The 21301-nt window shown below is 33.0% G+C and overlaps 1 protein-coding gene across 1 annotated transcript; it reads left to right on the top strand.

The window, feature by feature from the left end:
• Positions 1 to 10698: 10698 nt before the first annotated feature.
• Positions 10699 to 10962, top strand: K441DRAFT_541245 (uncharacterized protein; the record flags this gene model as incomplete). The annotated part of the gene is made up of 1 exon (XM_067642637.1): positions 10699 to 10962. A coding segment is annotated over one exon (264 nt), but the record flags the coding sequence as incomplete, so codon positions are not given.
• Positions 10963 to 21301: the final 10339 nt, after the last annotated feature.

Below are 21301 nucleotides of genomic sequence, written 5' to 3'. Positions count from 1 at the left end.
TAAAGCGTCCGTAATACTATAACTAAAGTATTTCTAGTACTGCCTTATCTCGTCCTAATAGTAGGATATTAAAAGACATTTTAATTAGTCTCCCTTTAATAGTTATCTAAATAGGTCCTATTTTAAGGTTAATAATACCTTCTCTATAGGCTATTAGATTTTCTAGAATTATAACTAACGGATATAGGTGCCTTTTCTACCTATATAGTAGTCCTATCCTTTTAACTACTGCTAATAATATATTATTGGGGAAATATTCGCAGGCTAAGATTTAAGTAGACTTTATTTAGCGCGTTTCGCGTATTAATACACAATTAACCAACTTAATATATTTAAAGGTTAAATAATACGTAGTTAGCCAATTTAATAACTTTAAAAGTTAACTATATATTCCTTAATATGTAATTTAGGTAATATAATATATTATTTTTAAGTTATATGCCAATTACCTAAATTAACTTTTACTGTTTTCTTAGCCTATAGTATACTAGCTTATAATATATTTAACTGTTATATATAATCTTATACAATCTTATATAGTTTTGTTACTTAAAGGCTCTATATAAAGCCTTATATAAAGCTCTATATAAAGCTCTATATTAGGTCCCCGCTATATTTCCAATAGTCTCTATATATACCTTTGCCCTTTTTTACCCTTCCTTTTTTATATCCTTTTTGCTTAGGGAAGTATTAAAACGGTAGCTAGTAGAGGACTATTACTAGAACTAGATAACTGTCGCTACCGCTAGACAATCGTTGCCAGAACTAAACAATCGTCGCTAAAACTAGACGACTATTACTAGAACTAGACGACCGTTGCTAGAGCTAGACAATAACAACTAGCCAGTAAATACTATAAACGATTTAATTAATTAATTAAATTAAGGTAGTATAGATAGGTAGGCAAATATAGATAAATAGGTAAATATAGATAGGTAAGTAAATATAGATAGGTAAGTAAATATAGATTGGTAAGCAAATATAGATTGGTAAGCAAATATAGATAGGCAAAAAGATGCTAATAGGTAGGTAGATATAAATAAGTAGTATATTCTTTCTTCCCGTTTTCCTACCTTTTTTCCTTACGCAACGTCTTGACCTTATTATATAGTTTATGTATATAGCTTAATAATATCTACCTCGTTATATATTATTGTTACTTATACTTACTCTATAACAGTAGGTTGCGCATAGGCTACGCGTAGGCTGCGTGTCAAAAAACACGACATAGGCTAGTCGGTCGAGTTGCTAAATGCCCTTAACTACGCGCCAATTGCGCTAACGACCGGCCATTAAGGCCATGAATAAAGGATAATATTTTGCCAATGATAGTTCCTTATTGCTCTATTGTCTATTAGTACTTTAAACTATTAATCTTACTACTTAACTTATAAATTTAGGTATTGTTTTTAAATTCCTTTAAGGGTCTAAGGCTCTACTACTAGCTCCCTTAGGTCCTATAGGCCTCTTATTTTCCTAACTATTAGCTACTAGATCCTATTTATATTTAGTCCGTTTTTAATTAATACTTAGTTTATTTCTTTTCCTTAATATACTATAGACACGTATTCTCTAGGCATTCCTACTACTATTATCCACCTAAGTATTCTTCTATAAGAAATCTTCCTAGTTAAAGGGTTAATTCTCCTTTCCCTTAGATTTCTACTAGATGCTAGCTATATATATACTTAGCATTCCTATATTATTGTTTATTTAGCGCCTAATATATATTTATAGGGTACTTCTTATTCTTTATCTTTAGTGCTTAGTATATACTATACTAGTTATCTATATATGCGATCTATGCCAATATATTATATACTAGACGCTTTAGGTTAACTCTTAGTTTATTTTTATTCTTAAGTTTAAACCTCTATCTAGTTAATCTATATATTAGTTCCTTATTTACTAGCACTAAAATTTACCTTTTACTTCTCTAGTCCTATAATCTTTCTTCTGGATTTCTAAACATTATAATTAATGCTCCTTTAATATAACTTATGCGTCTTTTAGCAATTATTTAGTCTTAGATAACTTTTTTATTTAGCTATATATAGAAATCTTCCTATTTGTTGTTATATCGCTATCTAGATCACTTTTAGTACAATTTTATAAGCGTATACGATATATCTATAAGAAAGTATCTTATTATTGCTATATTATAATAGCCCTTTAAATGCCGTTTTTTCAATCTAGTTAAAATCTCTAAGTCCTCTTCTTATTCTAGTTCTTTAAGTCACTTTACTCTTAGCGTGCCTGCCTTAGGCCTATTAATAATTTTATATAAAGGCGTTTTGTCCCTTAATCTACTCAGCATTTTTAATCTATAGTAACCCCTTTATTCTTGCCATGCTTTAATTTAATTCTTAAATTATATTTAGTCTTTTTCTAGTTTATATCTAGCTATCAAATTCTTTAGATCCTTAAACTTTATAATTTTAGTATTACTTACTTAACCCTAAGTCTAAAAACTTTATTTACCTTTTCCTGGAGTTTCTATCCCTATATTAGATTTTAAATCTTTCTTATTTTCTGCTTTAATCTATCTTCTTAAATAGCTTATTTACGTCCTTATCCTTTCTATAGAATCTTATATTTCTCTTATCTTATTTTAAGAATATTAAGTCTTTCTATCTACTCAGCGGCCTCGCCCTTTAGCTATATCCTCTATTTCTATAGGGATTAATACCTACTCTAAATTTAGGTTCTTATCTCTTTTCTATAAAAGTCTCTCTTATACTTCTAGTATGGGGAATTATTATCCTATACTTATTTATTTGTCTTTAAACTAAGCTTATTGGACTTACAAGGGGATATCACGTAGCTACGGTTCGTAGATAGTATGATGGTTGTTGTTCTTATTTTCATAGATAGGGGTAAGAGTCGAGGAACTTAAGGTTCCTCGCTACGGTAGTGCCGCGGCAATACGTGACGGCAACTTGCCTCACGTGACGGCAATTTGCCTTATATAGCGGTAATTTACCCTATTCCCAACACTAGCAACTCTTCTTTTTGTGGTTACTATTTATATATATATAAATAGACAGGATGCAACGATACTAGATAGTGTATAATAAGACCAAATACTATGCGATAATGCAGCAGTTAGCGAAAACGGGTAGGCCGCCAAGGCGCTAGCAGTAAGCAAGCCAATGGCGATTTTCCATCCCGGGGATGGAAAATCCTGATTGGCTGGATTAAGTTAGGGTCTGCAGAATATTATGCTCCAAAAAGTCTTAGTAAGAGAATCTAACTAATCAGACAACTTTAACCACTAGTTAAAGTTCCTAGACATCTCAAGACCTTATATAACTAAGAAATTTCTAGGGACTCTCTTTTAACCTAACCTTTAACTCATACACGTAGAGTATTTATATTAATAAACGTCTCTAGTGCCTTATTTAGGTTCGCCTTTATTATTATATCTGCCGGGTTATCTTAGCCATTAATCTATTAAATCTTAAAGAGTTTTTAACGCTTATAGGATTGCCGAAGTGCTATAATATTAATTATAAGGCGCTTCTCTTTTGTGGTACCAAGCTTAACTAAACACTTGTAGAGGGAATATAAGTTAGTGTATACGATTATAGGAATAACGGAAAGTTTGAGTTAATCTGTAATTATCTTTAGGGTAGTTCCAATTGCAATTGCTATATTAACTCCGCTAACTATTCTATATATCTCTAATGCCAAAACACTTTGGGTAACGCGCTTACTCTTAGTTGAGCTCTAATAGATAAGATTGCTATGGATTATAAAGTTATTCTCTCTAGTAAATTCGTTTGTGATAATAATCTTATATCCTAACTAGGAGCTAAAATCTTTATTATTTANNAACGATCTATTAANAAATATAAAGAGCTTAGCGGTAGGAAGATTAATAGGCACGTAGAGTAGTCCCCAATTAAGATAGTTTATTTGCTAGAAAAGACGCTTATTTAGGGTAAGGATATTATCCTTAGTTAGTTCCTGGTATTAGGCGGCAATAAAGAGATTAAATAAAGCCTTGGGTTAATAGATAGAAGCAATATAAGCTCCGCAAGCGCGTTGCTCTACGTATCCTTGCTTTAGAGAATTAGCGTTAATAACGTCGATCTTCTTACCTTAACCCTTTTAGCGTAGAGCAATAGAATCCTCGTTTAGGGAGAGGATGCATCTATTAAAGAGTAATAGTGTTGTTAAACTAAGCTTTTCCTTTAGCTTTGCTATAAGATTTGCTTTTACTAGCTCGTCTTCTTTAAGAGCTAAGAATTAGTCGTCTCCTAAGATAATTATATTGTTAGTTTGTATGCCGACAATTCTAAATGGAGTTTCTATAGTTATAATAAGGAAGTAGGGATTAAATGTAGAAGTAGTTATTAAAAGCTTTTCTTTATGGTGCTTGCTATAGGTAGCCCACCAATAAGTTCCTGCTTTTGTAATTCTATATAGTGGCTTAAGCACAACCATAATTGTATCTTCGGGATATTAGTGGCGAATTTACTCTAGAAGGTATGCTAGTATCAAGCACTAAAGGCGCATCTCTGATTGGGTATAGGCCTAAGTAATATCTCGTAAATAAACTACCATTCTGTTTTTCATTAAGGAGGAAGCTAGTGCAACAATAACTCGCTAACTAGCTCGTTATATCGTAGGAGATTGCGTAAGAATTACCTCCTTACTATTATTGTTATAACCTTAGATGACAAGCCTTGATTTCTTAAATGGGGCGTTAGTAGCTTTACCCTTAATCTTGTTAACTATTCTTAACTTAAAGATGCGAATTCTATTAAACTTAGTAGGGTTATACTTCTCGAATTTAAAGACTCCTCTTATAATAAGACCGTCGATCTCCTGCTTGTCGGATGCTTAGAAAGGAGCTCTTAGGGTTATAATACGACTTTCCTTTTGGAGCTGTTTTGCGAGCTTAAAGTTAGCCTTCTCTTTAGCTGTTATAAAGGCTATTAATAACTCAACTTTATTCTTAATGGCGGCAATAAATTGTTCTTTAAAATTAATAAGGTATTAGTGATTTTATAATCCCTTCGGGCGACCTCTACCGCGTCGTAGTTATGGCGTATCTACTATAATTGTATTAGGATTATAGTCGCCTTCTAGAGCATGTTGGTTGTGGTTCTCTTCTAAGGCATCTTCTAGGGTATCCTGTAAAGGCTTAGAATTGTCATCTTTATAGTAAGGCTTAATAACAGTTAAACGGAATTAGGTAGGTCCGTAAGGCATCTAAATAGTGCAAGTTTAACTATTAATTGTAATAAGTTAATATGGGCCTAACTATCCTCCCCTTTCACGTTATACACGTACTTTAGACTAGAGTGGTAGATTAAGCGCAGTTAAGGTATTTGGGCCATTTCTTATTCTTAGTACGTTATTAACCTGGCGTGTGGCATAGAGGCGTTATACCTCCTTTATTACCTTACGAATCGCCTTAGCTCGTTATATAATAGAGGGAGATAGTGGAGAATCGTTAGTTATTCGTGGGTAGGCGCTAAAGACTAGTAATGTAGGTACAAGTCCATCCGGGCTAGCGGAATTGTTAATAGCTTTAACAGCTATTTGCAAGGTAAGTTCTTCGCTAGCGTCCTTTAGTTTTAAAGAAATAATCTTATATGCGCGGCATAATGGCGTGTGATATCGCTTTACTTTTTTAATACTATTATATGCCTTAATAGGGACTTCCTTAACCTTAATTGCTATTGCCTTTATTTATTGTCGGAACTCTATAGATAAGAAGTTCTTTCCTATGTTGTGGATGATTTAATTAGGGGGTCCTAGGTAGATATTAATCTAGCATAACTGAAGGGTATCCCATGTATTCCTAGCTGATATATCCTTTAAGAATCGTGCGGCTTAGAAGGAGGTTAAGAAGTTAACAACTTAGAGTACTGGCTTGCCGCTAAGGTATATAACGTCGACGATAATATAGAAGTTAAAGTCGTAGTTATCTTTAAGGGTAAACTTAAATCGGCTAGGGGACCTCTGGTTTATTTGGTAGTGGTAGCAGTATTTTATAAGATGCTTAATTGCCTTAACCTTAACTTTATAGCCTACTCGCTAAAGAACCCTAAGTAATTGGTAAACTAATAGGTGACCAAAACGACGGTGTAGTTGGCGTAACTCTAACTTAGTTAAATAGCTTTAAGCAACACTCTTTTCTGGTTATTAAAGGAGCAGCTAAGGGTAACCCTACTTACGTATAATAGGCACCTAATTATCTCCCTGCACGAGTATATTCTTAAGGTTATTAAGCTTAACGCCCAGTTTATTTATATCTCTAATGCAAAATAGAAATGGGGTGTTTGTGGGAACAACGTAAAAAGTAATATACCCTAAAGGGGTTTAAACCCTAATTGTGCTAAGAGAGATTATAGTACCTTTGCTAAAACAAATCGTGTGTTAGCCTGCCGTTAAATAGTTAATCTAAACAGAGCTATTAAGCTGCTAAAGGGCTTGAACTTAAGGTTCTCCTACTATAGATACTCCTGCGGCTCTAGTATCCGGCATAATACTATAGAAGACATTCGCCGAGTATTTGTTGTTAAAGAAAAACGCGGAGCTCTTCTTTAGCTCGTTAAAGATATCTAACTTTATAATAAAATAGAGCGTAGATTAGTTATTAAGAACAGCAACGGTTTATGTGCCATTTACCTTACTATACTCAGTAAAGTATTGGTTAGGTAAGTAGTCCTCAATTTCTATATCTATAAGGAGCTGTTCGGTCTTATTAACCTTACCCTTAAGGTCTTCTACGCCTTTGTATTAAACTAGGAAGCTTTAAAAGTAGGCTGTAGTAACCTTACGATTTCTAACATTTCTTATACTTTAACGGAACTTGTTATATGCCTCTTTTTGCTTATTAAGGGAGTGTCTAGTTAACTAGCAATTTAGCTTCTTACAAATATAGTACTTCTTTTAGCAATTACTTCGAAATAAACCTCTATAAGGACCTCTATAATTACCTTATAGTCGACATTAATTATACCCTTTGCCGTATTCCCTACTACGGCCGCCATATATTTAATTAGTCTAGTTATAATCGTATTAGTTGGGAACGCTTGGTTGGGTAGGGCTTTTAATATAGAGCTGTTGAGATTCTTATGTTCGCATTGCAGTACCTACGGCGGAGCGTAGCTTGGTATATACTCCTTTAAACGTGTCTATAGGTTTATATAGCGCTAAGTTGCACTTAGGAACGCTACGGCATGCTAAGATAACCTAGTCCCTTAGGCTGTTCTTATTTTGGTAAGTTTTGGTAAGTCCGCGTTAGATTTTCTAGAGTTTATTAAAGAGTAGTTAAAGGCACTCTAGGCGAGTTATTATTGGGTTAAAAGCGATAACTTTCTAGAATATAGTCTCCCGCTATTTGGATATATAGAGTTAGCGGTTCTTATTAGTTTTAAAGTGGGCTTTAGTAAGCTAAAGCATTATATTAAAGCTATAGTTTTTACCTATAATATAGTCGTAATAGAACGTCGCCGCCCGTCCCTTTAATATAATAGAGAAAGTATAATAGAACTAGTGGCGTTAAATTCTGACCTTGTTACAGCAGTTATAAAAGACCTATAGTTTTGCTTTAAGCATATTATACAATTCTCCTTTAAACTTCTTCTCTTTGTTTAAATATACCTTTATTAAATTTATAACTTCTCAAAATAGAGGCTTATTGGTTGGCTGGGATAGAGGAGTTAAAGGTAGTAAAAATAGAGGAAAAGTACCTCTAGGTGGTAGAGTACCTCTAGGTGGGAGAGTAGTATTCTAGGGGTTTCGTTCCGAATTAAAGTTGCCTTCTAAAGAATATAGATTGGTTTTAGGTTTTTATAGTTAATATATAATCTTAGCTTCCGTCTATACTGGTTCTTCTATACTAGTAAGAACGGCGTAAATATTACTAGTAATTAGGTTACCGTCCTTAGTAATATACACCCTATTCCTTTGGAGGGAGTCTTAAAAATTCTAAATAATATTAATATTGCTAAGTGCCTAGGTGTCGGCGGTCTATCCTATAAAATCCTCCCTAGAGTATTCCCATAACTATAAATTGGCGTAGTAGCTATCTTGGTAGAATAAAATATGGTATAGGAGAAAGCTATTAACTTATTTTACGGTATAGGTTATTATATTAAAGGTAAATGCGTCCTAATCTTTATTAATAAGTTTCGCGTATATAGCTACCCCTAGTAATAAGGAGTCTCTCTAGTTGTTTAGAGTGGCCATAGTTATATCTTCGGAGGAAGGGAATATTAGTGGTATAGGGATTGTCGTTTAGTACGCGTTTGTAATATATATTTGCGATTATAGGGCTTAAAACCAGTTCTAGCCTTAAATCGCGAAGACTCGTAAAGCGTATTATTCTACGTGATAGACGCAAGAATCTATAATCTAGGGAAGGCTTAGGACTAGTTCTAGCCTTTAGATCCTTGGATTTATAGAAGAGTTCTATTTAAGGTTTAGGACCAGTTCTGACCTTAAAAAACAGCTTCCCTTAGCACAAGTAGCACTGGTACAGTGGCTCGTCTCTTCTTAGTAAATACCTAGCTGTTCTGTGGCATAACTGTAAAGTTAACCACTAATTAGTATTGGACTTATAAGGGGATATCACGTAGCTACGGTTCGTAGATAGTATGATGGTTGTTGTTCTTATTTTTATAGATAGGGGTAAGGGTCGAGGAACTTAAGGTTCCTCGCTACGGTAGTGCCGCGGCGACACGTGACGGCAACTTGCCTTACGTGACGGCAATTTGCCTTACATGGCGGCAATTTGCCCTATTCCCAACAAAGCTAGTACTCTTTTTTATTAGTTATCGTCCGTTATAGGCTCTTAAGCTATCTCGTCTTAAGAATCTTAGAGTTTTGGCCTTTTACCTTTATTAAATGCCAAAGTAACTTACTATCCTACTTTTCTTACGTCTTATAAAGCGATAGATACCGTATCTAATAGAGTTTTAACGCCTATTGCAAATCCCTTCTCTATAGTAGATTTAACCTCTACCTTTATTATTATGTCCTTAAGATCTACGTACTCCTAGTAAGTTACCTTTTTTTTAAATCGTCGCTACTAATAGTCTAATCGTCTTAATCCTTAGATTATATTACTTGGTAAAACTGGTATATAAAAACTTTCTCTGCTAACTACTAGCTAAATATACCATCTTAGTCCTAATTTAGTTTATAGAGTTAATATTAATCTTTATCTAACTCTTTTATGCTTTAGAGTCCTTTTAACTTAGGCTTTTATAGCTAATAGCTTACGCTATACTTAGCGTCTTTATAAACTTAGTATATGTTATTGTATTAAAACGCAAAACTTCTAATTAAATACTCTTTTGTTTCTTGTAGTATATTATCGTCCCTTTATATATATATATATTGTCTACTAGTCTAGTTCCCTTTACTATGTGGTTATTTTAACCACCTTTATAGTCTTTAGCGAAATAACCTTATTTTCCGCAATTTTTATAAGCTTTCTTTTTATACTACTTTTCTTGCTATAGAGTCCGCCTAAACGTCTTCTATTACTAAAATCCCTGGTTTAGCCTTTACTTCTTAAACCTTTAATTATTTAATTTTTGTTCTTTAGATTTTTATAGATTTTTATTTTATTATCTTACTTCTCTAATACTACTTAGGTCTTTTAACTCTGCGCTATACTATAGTTTAAACATCTATTATATCTTCTTTATATGCACTGGTCCTATCTATATTCTACTTAACTTCTTACTTTAATATAGCCGGTTATTAACCTTAATCGCTTACTTAATTAGTTCTCTTATATTGCTTAGGTTATATATTAGTATTATTATAGCCTAGACCTTAGCCTTTAGACCTTATCTATACTATACTATTAGCGCTCCTTAGCTCTACATAGTTTACGCTATTAGTATTTAGAACTGCGTTATATAGTCTTATTGCTAACCCCCTTCTATATAAGTTAATATAGCTTCCCTTTAGCTGTTACTATTAATTTTAGGTCTCTATATATTTATATAAGTCTACTAGTGAATACTTCTTAGCTTATAAATATATACTATACTTCTAGGTTAGTAGTTGCTAGTCTATTAGCTTATATCTCTATTAAATAGGGTTAAAACTACTTTAATGCCCTACCTATTAAGAATAGTCCTATATACGCTACTTAGTCTACTAATTTTACTAGTTTAGTTCCTTTATATTAAATCTTCAATTTTATTTACGCAAGGAATTCCTTAAGCTTATACTTTTCTCCTAAGAATCTTTTAATTAATAGTATCTTAATCCTTTCTTTTTTTTTATCCTAGAGCTACTATAGCAGTACTATATTATTAGCGTTATTCTACTCTATAACACTCCTAAGCTAATTTATTATAACTACTGCTAAGTTATTGTCCCGCATGCTAGTATCTCCTCTAAATCCTAAAGTAGTTACTACTATAAATGGCGTTATAACTAGTGCTTTAGGCAGCATGTTATTTAACTTCCTTTACTATAACCTTAGTAGTAAATATAGAATAAAGCCTTATAGGAAATACCACGGTAGACTTATTAATAGGCTAGGTATATAGGTATATAATAGTTAACAATATAAATATAACTAGTAGAGTAGGTTATCTAATAGAGTAACTCTAATTATATTCTAAGATTTACTATAAAGAAGAGAACTATCTAGGTAGGGACTATAGTCCTTTAAGTATTTAATACTACGTCTACGAAATATACTAAGTACGCTGTATGTTAGTATATCCTATATTTCTATATTCCCATATTCCTATATTTCTATATTCCCATATTCCTATATTTTTATATTCCTATATTCCTATATTTCTATATTTCCATATTCCTATATTTTTATATTCCCATATTCCTATATTTTTATATTCCTATATTTCTATATTTCTATATTTCCATATTCCTATATTTCTATATTCCCATATTCCTATATTTTTATATTCCCATATTTCTATATTTTTATATTCTAAACTTATAATATAACTAGCTATATAACTTAGCTACCCCTTATTTTATAACTTAATTAGTTCTAGCGCCTTCTGTACTATATCTTCTTAGTAGTTATACTACTGCTAATATAAGGTCCGTAATAAGGGTTAGCTAAAGTAGAAGTTAAAACTTAGTATTTATTATAGAATAAAGTATAAAGGATAGTATAGCTTTTTTTACTAATTAGCTAGCCTAGATTAATATATAATATATTAATCCCTTTTAATCCTAAACAGGAGTCTTTCTCTAAAGTTTTTCTTTTTCTAACTCTATGCCGTCCTCTTAAATTAATAGAATCTTATCTAATTTTACCTTTATCTAGTAGTCTTTAGTAAAATAGTCCTTTTAGCTATATAAAAAGCAAGCTCCTTAATTACTAAGAGTCTATTTATAGGGGTCGCTATATATAGGCTAAGTATACACTAGGCCTATAGTAGGACTAGCTATATAGCTAGCTACTAGATTAATAATAAGCTATATACCTAGTACTATAAAAGTTATAGATTATACTAGGGCACTATAGGCTGTTTTTAAAGTGCTTATAATTTAACTTAAAGAGTTTCTAGATTTATACCGCTTAGCTTATACCTTAATTTAATAAAGGCCTTAATTAATAGCTAGGTAGTAGTCCGTAAGTACCTTTAGCGTCTATATAGTAGTAAAAACTAGTAGTATAGCGCGCTATAGGTTTAGGGTAAGCTTATTAAAGAGGTTTAGTATTAGGTCTTTATAGGGAATTTAGACTTAGCTAGCTAGATATAAAAAGTAGGTCTAAAAGGCCAAAAAGATCTCTGTTATTTTTATATTTAGGCTTTTATAATTAAAATAGGCGTTTTATACCTTAAAGGGGTCTTTATTATTACAGACGCTTTAAGTATAATATTACGACTACTTGGAGAAGAGTTAGAAGAAGCTAGTTAGTTAATATAGGCACGGTCTAGAATGGAGCCGATAGAGCTATATAATGAGGAATAGTAACTAAGGTTATATAACGTTATACGCAGTGTATGTAGTATACATCTAAGCCAAAAGTCTGTGTGCACACCTAAAACCCCACCGAAATTAGCTAAAAGTTACCCTTTTTACCTTTTAATTTTTTTTCCTACTACACTATAATAATTAAAAATAAATTTTTTTTTTTTTTAAGAAATTAAAAAGTTATAGAAGCTAGAAGTTAAAAGACTTTAATTTTTTTAGTCTTGCTAAGAAATTTCTTGGCAAAAGAGTAAAATTATTAAAAGTTTAACTTCTAGCTTTTATAAATTTTTATTTTATATATAAATTAAATTTTATATATTTTATTATAGTATAGTAGTAAAGAAAATTAAAGGTAAAAAGGGTAACTTTTGGCTAGTTTTGGCGGGGTTTTAGGGTGTGCATACAGACTTTTGTCGTCTAACTGTATAAAGGGAACGTACGTATAATACGTACAACACGTACATTACGTATAAGAAGGATTTTATAGGAGTACGGTTGTGTATTTAAGGACCCTTAGTCCCTACCTAGATAGTTCCTTCCTTATAGTAATTCTTAGAATATAATTAGAGTTAATCTGTTAGGCAACTACTCTACTAGTTATTATTACGTTATTAACTTTAATTTACATTACCTATACACCTAGCCTATTAACGAGCCTATTGTAGTACTTGCTACAAGGTTCCGTTATATAATCACTACCTAGTTACGGTATTAAATATAGAAAGTTAAATAACATGCTACTAAAAGCAGCTACTATAACGCTATTAACGGCGGCAACTACTTTAAGGTTAGGAGGGGACACTAGTATAATAGACACTAACTTATAGCAACCTATAACGGTCGGACAACTATAAGAGATAGTTAACTAGTTAACAACAAACAATACGGCGCTGGAAGAAAGGGTTAATAGGATAGGAGCAGTAAAGATTAAGCTACTATTAATTAAGAGATACTTAGGAGAGAGATTAAAGCTTAAAGGATTTCTTATATAAATGCACTTTAAAGTTATATAAGAAGGGGTAAAGCTACTAATACTTATGGATCGAATAGTATATGCGGGACTATTCCTATTAAAAAGGGTACTTAAGTAGTTTAAGCCTTACCTTATAAAAATATAGGCAAACAGTATAACAACTACTAATTAAGAAGTATGGTTTATATTCTTAAGCTAGGAAGGGTTTACGGAGCGACTTATATAAATATTTGGAGATCTAGAGGCAGTAACTACAGCGGAAAAAAAACTCTAAGATATTACGTAATAAACCTTAGCAATTAAGTATATAACGCAGTTCTAGACGTTAGCTATATAAGTTAAGTGGAATAATAAGGCGCTTATAGCACAGTATAAGTAAGGACTTAAGGCTAAAGTCTAGGACGCGATTATTCTAATAGAAGATGCGGATACCCTATAGGAGCTAATAGATTAAGTAATTAAGATTAATAATTAGATTTACTAAAGGGAACAGGCTAAGAGAGGTTAAGATAGAGTTCTATAGTTGTATAAGGCGTAAAGCACGCAATAACTAAAGCTAAGTTAAAAACTATAGTATAGCGTAAAGCTAATAGACCTAAGTAGTACTAAAGAATCTATAAGATAGAATAAGAAACTATAGAAACTTAGAGGATAAGAATTAAGTAATTAAAGGTTTAAGGAGCAGAGGCTAAACTAGGAATCTTAGCAGTAGAGGACGTTTAGGCGGATTTTATAATAAGAAAAATAGTTTAAAGAGGAAGCTTATATAAATTATGGAAAATAAGGTTATTACGTTAAAGACTATAAAAGTAGTTAGAGTTACTATATAGTAAAAGAAATAAGACTAGTAGACAACATATATATATAATAATAATTTATTACTTAACGTCTAATTTGGATCCCTATTGGGCCCACGCGGACTACTCCTTATTTACATATGGGGAGAAAACTCTATTTAAGAAAAATGAGAAAACCCCATAATCTATCTCCCCGCCTTTTGGGACTCGCCTACTTAACGCCTATAAGTTGCCTATGGTGCTCTACTACCTTACTATTTAACCTCCTTAGGAACCACTGCTGCCGTAATAAGCCTATGGATGCGCTAGTATTATAAACTATTACTCTACTACTATAGAGTTACTAGGGGGCACCTACTNCTNNCCCCCTTNCCTTTTATTACNATTTCCCTTNNAACCCGGAACTNATTTAGCACATTTTAACTAATAAGCCACTAGGTGACCGCCTTAAGGCCTTTTTATATTAAGAGTAGTGTATTATAGTTCTCTATGCCAGCTGCTAAGAGTATTATTTCTTAATTGGTGTATAGGGGGCATAGCAGTATTACGTGTTTTAGTATCTGTTTTAGCTAGCTATATTTACATCTTAAGCTACCTACTAGGACTCCCACCTAGTAAAGCCAATCTTTTAGTCCTATTATTCCTGTTCTTAAGAGTATTACTATTATATTTTTTACCTTTATTAGGCCTTCTTAGAGCCCTTAGGTATTTACCCCCTATAGCGTTAACCATACTATAGCTTAGGTTTGTCTTGCCTAAGTCAGCCTCTATACCTTTAACTCCTATTCGCCTCTCTAGCGTTAGTCTAACCAGTATTATATTACGGTAGATGGTTTCCCGGCGTTCTTATATATTCTACTTTAGCTCCTTTCTCTATCTTACTATTATCTTTACTAACCTCTTATACGTCTCCCTTTCTCCTCTATATAGGCCTAGGCCCTAAAGCGGCACTATCCTTCTTCTGCTTTCTTTACCTGTTTCTCTAATATCTCTTCCCTACTTTAGGGTTATTAGTTTATTCTCCTATAGGGCACCCTAGGGTCCCTCTATAGTTTACTTAGGCGTGTCTTAATATACTTTATAACATTAGAGTTACGTTTATTTTGCGTCCTTTATATTATAGCGGCTTTAATATATAACTATAGGGGGGGAATATTGAATTCCTTCTTAAGCAGTACTGTGGCCGTTCGCTTATACCCACCTATAATACTTTAAAGGCAGGCTGTCTAGACCTTTTAAAGTAGTTTAAGGAGTAATTTAGGGGGGCCCTTCTTAGTTTCTCTAATAGCCTAAATACTAGATTTATATATCATAGTTAGCCAGACAACTGCTATATATAGTAGGCGTGACCTCTAAAAGCATAGACCCTATATAGAATTAACAATCCTAGATAAAGCGATAAACTATACTTAGCCTTTATGGGCCGCTTACGCCGCATATACGCTCCACTAGAGCTTACTATCTACCTATACTCCTAATACCCTTAGGCTCTAAACTGGTTAACCCCTAAAGTCTTAAATATAAATTATATGCTAGAGATCTGTAGATTGGTTGCGTTTTCTTATAAAATAGATTAGCTGGTATTTCTCTAGTGAGAATTAGACTCTATAATGTTTTGCCTATTCTATATAAGTGTTATAGGCTTTCTCTAGTGTTCTGCAATTTTCTGCGGCTGTTAGCCCATATATAATTAAGTTTGTGTCGTTAACAAAGCCTATCCCCTAGGTCGCCCCTTCCTTAAAGGAGTTAAGCAAGTTGCTTATAAAGAAAAGGCAGGTAGTTATATATTAGCTAGTAATATAGTAGAGTTTAACATACCTACTTATCTAGGCCTCTACCCCAGTTTTCTAGTGCTTTAGTCCCAAACTATAAGCAGTTGGCTGCCACCACCAATTGCGGGGAATTTCACCAGTTCTTTTAGATATCTTATAACGGTATTACCCAAGTACTAGTCTACCCCCTAGTAGTCTGTATAAGAGTTTCCTCCTAAAGTTAGTATACTTTTGCATAGCTTGGGAGCCTTCTATAGCCTCTAGTTTTACGCCTTCTTTATTATTTCCACTGGCGTGGGCATAAGCTGCCGTTTCTAGGGGTTGTAACTCCCATCTTTACGCCTACTAACATAATCCTATAGAGGTGTTATAGCTGCATCCTATAATATAGTTGGGTATACCTTCTACGGACAAGGCCGAGCCACTGCCTCTCCCGCCTAAGTAACTCCTATTTACTTCTTAAGCATATCTTACTGGCGAGCCGCCCTAAAGGTGAACGGTTCCGTCTATTAATATACCAACACACATATCCGTTCTCTTAAGCTACGTAGTAGTCTCTTTAGCTAGGGTATAATCCTATCTACCTACTAGGTGCACTAAAGGTTAGAGCCTAGTTAAGGAATAAGGTCCTTAGAGCCAGTAGTAGCTACTACATACTATACCCTATAGGAAGCCAGTAGTAATATAGGGGCGCAACACCCTATATACTACTAGTTCCCGTTTTACGTTGCCTATAAAAGTCTCCTTATAATAGGCCAACCGTGTCTTATAAGAGGGGGGCCGTAGAAACCAGGTCCCGCACCAGGCGACCTACTCTCCCCCCTCCTACTAACTAAGCTTGTGTCCCCCCTTTTTATAAGCTGGCCTATATCTCTAACTATTAAGTCCTCGTCCAACTAGCCTATGTTTCCCCTATAGCCTCCCCCATATATATACATCAGGTTATATACACTACGCCTATTAAGACCCTCCTGTAAGTCGCCTTATGCATATATATATTAGGTTACATACACTACGCCTATTAAGACCCTCCTATAAGTCGCCTATAAGTTAACCATAAGTTAACTGTAAGTTAACTGTAAGTCGAACGCTATAGGGCCGTTAAAGCTAGCCTATATTTCCACTGCCTAGAGCTTTACCCGTATTTCCACCTTATTAAGCCGTCTAGTCGCTATTCAGTTGCCGTTACGTTGCCGTTATATTGCCGGCGTATTACCGTCGTCCAGGTCGCGCGTACTACGCCTATTAAGACCCTCTTCTAAGTTACCTAGGTGTACTAAATACCAGATAGGCCCTTATAAAGGGGCCTTAATAAGTTCTTTAGGTAGGGCCTTAATAAGTTCTTCGTGGTAGCCTTAGGGCCTTAATAAGTTTCGTATAAAGTATCTATAACGCATTAACCTTAACAAGTTCTTATAAAAAGAGGTTCCCTACACCCTCGCTATATCCTCTTAGTCTTAGAGCTAGTGCAAGCCTAAGGGTGTCCTGTCGTACGCCTAGGGCGCGTTTATATTAACTGGCTAAATAAGGCTAGTTTCGGGCCTAGCTGCGAGCCAGGTAGTTATACGTCGGGCGGTTTTCGTATCCCAGTTTCCCTTAATGGCCCCCCTGGATGGTATAGTAGGAGCCCTAAGTGGGGGCAGTAGGACTCCTGGTGTTATTAAGGGCGATATACGCGTCGCAGGCTTAACACCATAGAGTCGCAACACCAGCGCGCTGCGCGCGCTGCGACGGCTCTCCTCTATCGCCTCTGCACTTAGCCATCATAAGGAATGATTTCCCGATGATGTTTCCACCCGCGGCGACGTGGACGCGTGCAGTAGGGCTTTGCGGGCCAATATATATATATAGAGGGATAATAATATACTACGAGGAACAAAAGAATGTTTAATTAAAAGTTTTGCGTTTTATTATAATAACGTATACCAAATTTATAAGGACACTAAATACGGCGCAAGCTATTAGCTATAAGAGCTATATTTAACGGAATATAAAGGAACCAATAAACTAGTTCGCAGATTGGATATTAAGGATAATAAATTTAATATAGGTAAAACATTTTATAACGATAAGGCGATAAAGGCGGTTTACTAGGAATACGTAAACCTTAAAGATATTATATAAGAGGTAAAGGATAATTCCACTATAGAATAGGGAACATTAGTAGGGATTAAGACCTCACTAGATATAATGTCTATTGCTTTATAAGACGTAAAAGAAGTAGGACAGCGAGCTACTTTAGCACTTAATAAAGGCAAAAGGCTAAAAGCTTAAGATTCTTAAGACAAGATAAGAGATAATTAAGATTCTTAAGATAAGATAAGGTAAGCTTAAGGACCTATAATAAACAATAACTAATAGAGCAGAGTAACGGCTTAGTTTAGTAATATACGAATAAGCTTAGGATAAAGTTTCCTAAAAGTATAAGATTCTTAAGACGAGATAAGTAAGATTTAAGACTCTTAAGATAAGATAAGAACACTAAGTAAGCCTAGTTAGACTAAGGCTAGAGTAAAACTTAAAACAGAAGCAAGCTTAGGATTAAGAATTCTATAGAACTAAGATTTTTAGATACAAATAAAGACTATTAAAGAATACGACACTAAGATTAAGAAGTAAGAAGACTTTAAGGATCTATCTATAAGACGTAAACCAAAAGAAACTATAGAAGAATTTAGGTAAAGAATTATTGTATAGTAAAAACAGAAACTAGATAAGAGATCTAGCATATTGGGACGTATAAGGGATAGAGTACTAGTATAAAGAATTACTAATAGGCTTAGGGTAGGTATACTAAGAGCTAAATAGCTTACTAAACTAGAAAACGAAGAGGATTTAGGGATCTCTATTAGGTTTAAAGAATGATATATAAAGGGCTATTACAATATAGTAATAAGAAGATACTTCCTTACAGATAAGCCATATATACTCTAACAGCTATACTAGAAGTAGTATAAACAGCGACATAATAATAAGTGGGAAGATTTTTATATATAGTTGGATAAACGAGTTATCTAAGACCACCCGATTATAGAGAAGGCTATAACTTATATTAAAGGAGTCTTAATTATAATATTAAAGGATTTAAAGGAATAGTTAGAGGACTAGAGAAGTAAAAAACGCATCTTAGTACCTACAAACAAAGTTATAATGTTTAGATTAGTATAGTAGAGGTTTAAACTTAAAGATAAAGATAAGTTAAGAGTTAACCTAAAACACCTAGCATACTATACGCTATTATAGATTGCATATATAGACAATATATATAAAATATATAAGAATCTAAAGGAAAAGAATCGGAAATACTCTATAAGGATATATTAGGCGCTAGATAAGCAATAGTACAGAAATGCTAAGTATATATATAGCTAGTATCTAATAAAAGTTTAAGAGTTAGGAGACTTAATACTTTAACTAGGAAGATTTCTTACGGAAAAATGCTTAGACGGATAATAGTAGTAGAAATACCTAAAGAATACGTATTTATGACATATTAAAGATAAAAAGCGAACTAGGTATTAGCCGAAGAGTAAGCTAAGTATAACAGGATTAAGCAGCTAATAGTTAGGAAAAGTAGAGGCCTATAAAACTAGAGGGAGCTAGTAATAGAGCCTTAGACCCTTAAAGGAATTTAAGGATAATACCTAAATTTATAAGTAAAATGGTAAGATTAGCAGTTTAAAGCGCTAATAGATAGTAGAGTAACGCAAAACTATATTTTATTAGTAGTAGTTAAAAGAATAGGATTACCCCATAGATAAAAGAAGCAACCTTACCTATTAGTTATAATTTTAGGAGATCTAATAGCCTACGGAGGAGGGATTATTAATCTTAAAATAGGACCTATTTAGATAACCATTAAAGGAAAGCAAATTAAGATATCTTTTAATATCCTACCGTTAGGACGGGATAAGGCAGTATTAAGTATACCTTAGTTATAGGAATATAATCTAAAGATCGATTAGATTATAGGTTAGGTTAATATTAGAGATACTTAATACTATAAGATACGATAGTAAACTAAGTTAACACAGTACCAAGCTAGAGCGATATATAAAGAGACTAAGCGAGGCTTAAGTTATATACTAAAAAGATACTATAAGTATAGCAAGAAGCTATAAAGCCTAAAAAGTAAAAAGCTAGTAGATTATATAGTATAGGATTATAAGATAAAGTTAGAACTAGAAACAAGTCTAAGGTTTTTCCTAATCTATAAGCTTATAGAAAAAGAGTCTAAAGCACTTAAAGAGTTTATCTAAGAAAACTTATAAAAGAGATATATTAGACCATTATAGTTATTAACGGGTTATTTAGTACTATTTGTACTAAAGAAGAATAGAAAGCTTAGGTTATGTATTAACTATAAGTAATTAAATAGCATTACCCAGAAGGATAGGTATTCTTTACCCTTAATTAGCGAAATTTAAGATAGGATAGGTAATGTATAAATCTTTATAAAGATAGATCTAAGATAGGCGTATTATTAGATTAGGATTAAGGAAGGCAATAAATAAAAGGCAGCCTTTAGATTAAAGGAAGAACTATATAAACTATTAGTTATGCAATTTAGGCTTATAAATATACTAGCAGCGTTCTAGAAGCGTATTAATAATATATTAGAAGAACACTTGGATGAATTTATTATAGTATACCTTAATATTATTATTATCTACTTAATAATTAAGGAAGAGTACGGGGAATACGTTAAATAGGTTTTAAAGAGACTATAAGAAAAACAGATGCTAGTAGTAATTAAGAAATGCGAGTTCTTTATAAGGAAGACCGATTTTGTTAGATTTATTATTAAACTAGGCCAACTTAATATAAATCTAAAGAAGATTAAGGCTATAGTAAATTAGTAAGAACTAGAGAACGTTATATAGTTAAGATTGTTTTTAGAGTTTTGCAATTACTATAGAAGGTTTATAGCGCAGTAGTTAAAAGATATTAAACTATTTACGCGGTTAATAAAAAAAGAAGAACTATAGATATAGGGAAAGGATGTGAGGTGATAAGCTCCGCACCACTCAGCCACACAAACCCGCAAAAGGTAAACGAGTGACTGGCTTGATGCCAGACACGGCTATGCGGAACAATATATATAGGCGAGGTGACTTCGTCACCTGACAAAGGAATAGTAAGAATTATTTAAGAAAATTAAAGAGTTATTTACCTAGGAGCTAGTTCTTAAGATCTATTAACTAAAACTAGAGACGGTTATAGAAACGGATATATTAGACTTTATATTAGGGGTATACTTTATATAGAAATATTAAGATAGATAGCACCTAGTGGTATATTATAGTTAGAAGATAATACTACTAGAGTTAAACTATAATATCTATAATAAGGAGTTGTTAGGTATAATTATAGTACTAAAGGAATAAAGGGCATTCTTATAAGGTATAGAGAAACTATTTATAGTTAAGACGGATTATAAGAACTTAACAGGATTCCTAATAATAAAGGAACTTAACTAAAAATAGGTTAGATGGGTAGAGATACTTATAGAGTACTATTTTAAGATTTAGTATACTAAAGGCACGGATAATATGTGAGTAGATACTCTAAGTTAAAAAGCTAAACTATAAAATAACGAAAAGCCATTAGGGGCTTTACTGCAAAAAGACATAGACGGATTAATTAGGTATAATTATCTAAAAATTATAGTAACTTAAGAGGATAACAAACTAAAAAAAGTCTATAAGATACTAGAAAGCTTTTAGGTATAAAGGATCTTTAAGGTATAGCTAGAAGAATAGTTAGAACATCTAGAAGAAGAAATATTATATAAATACTAAGAAGCAAAGTAC

Source organism: Cenococcum geophilum, assembly GCF_001692895.1.
Source record: "Cenococcum geophilum 1.58 unplaced genomic scaffold K441scaffold_5, whole genome shotgun sequence".
Lineage (NCBI taxonomy): Eukaryota > Fungi > Ascomycota > Dothideomycetes > Gloniales > Gloniaceae > Cenococcum > Cenococcum geophilum.
Note: the sequence above shows the minus strand (reverse complement) of the source record. Positions and strands in the feature narration are given on the sequence as shown.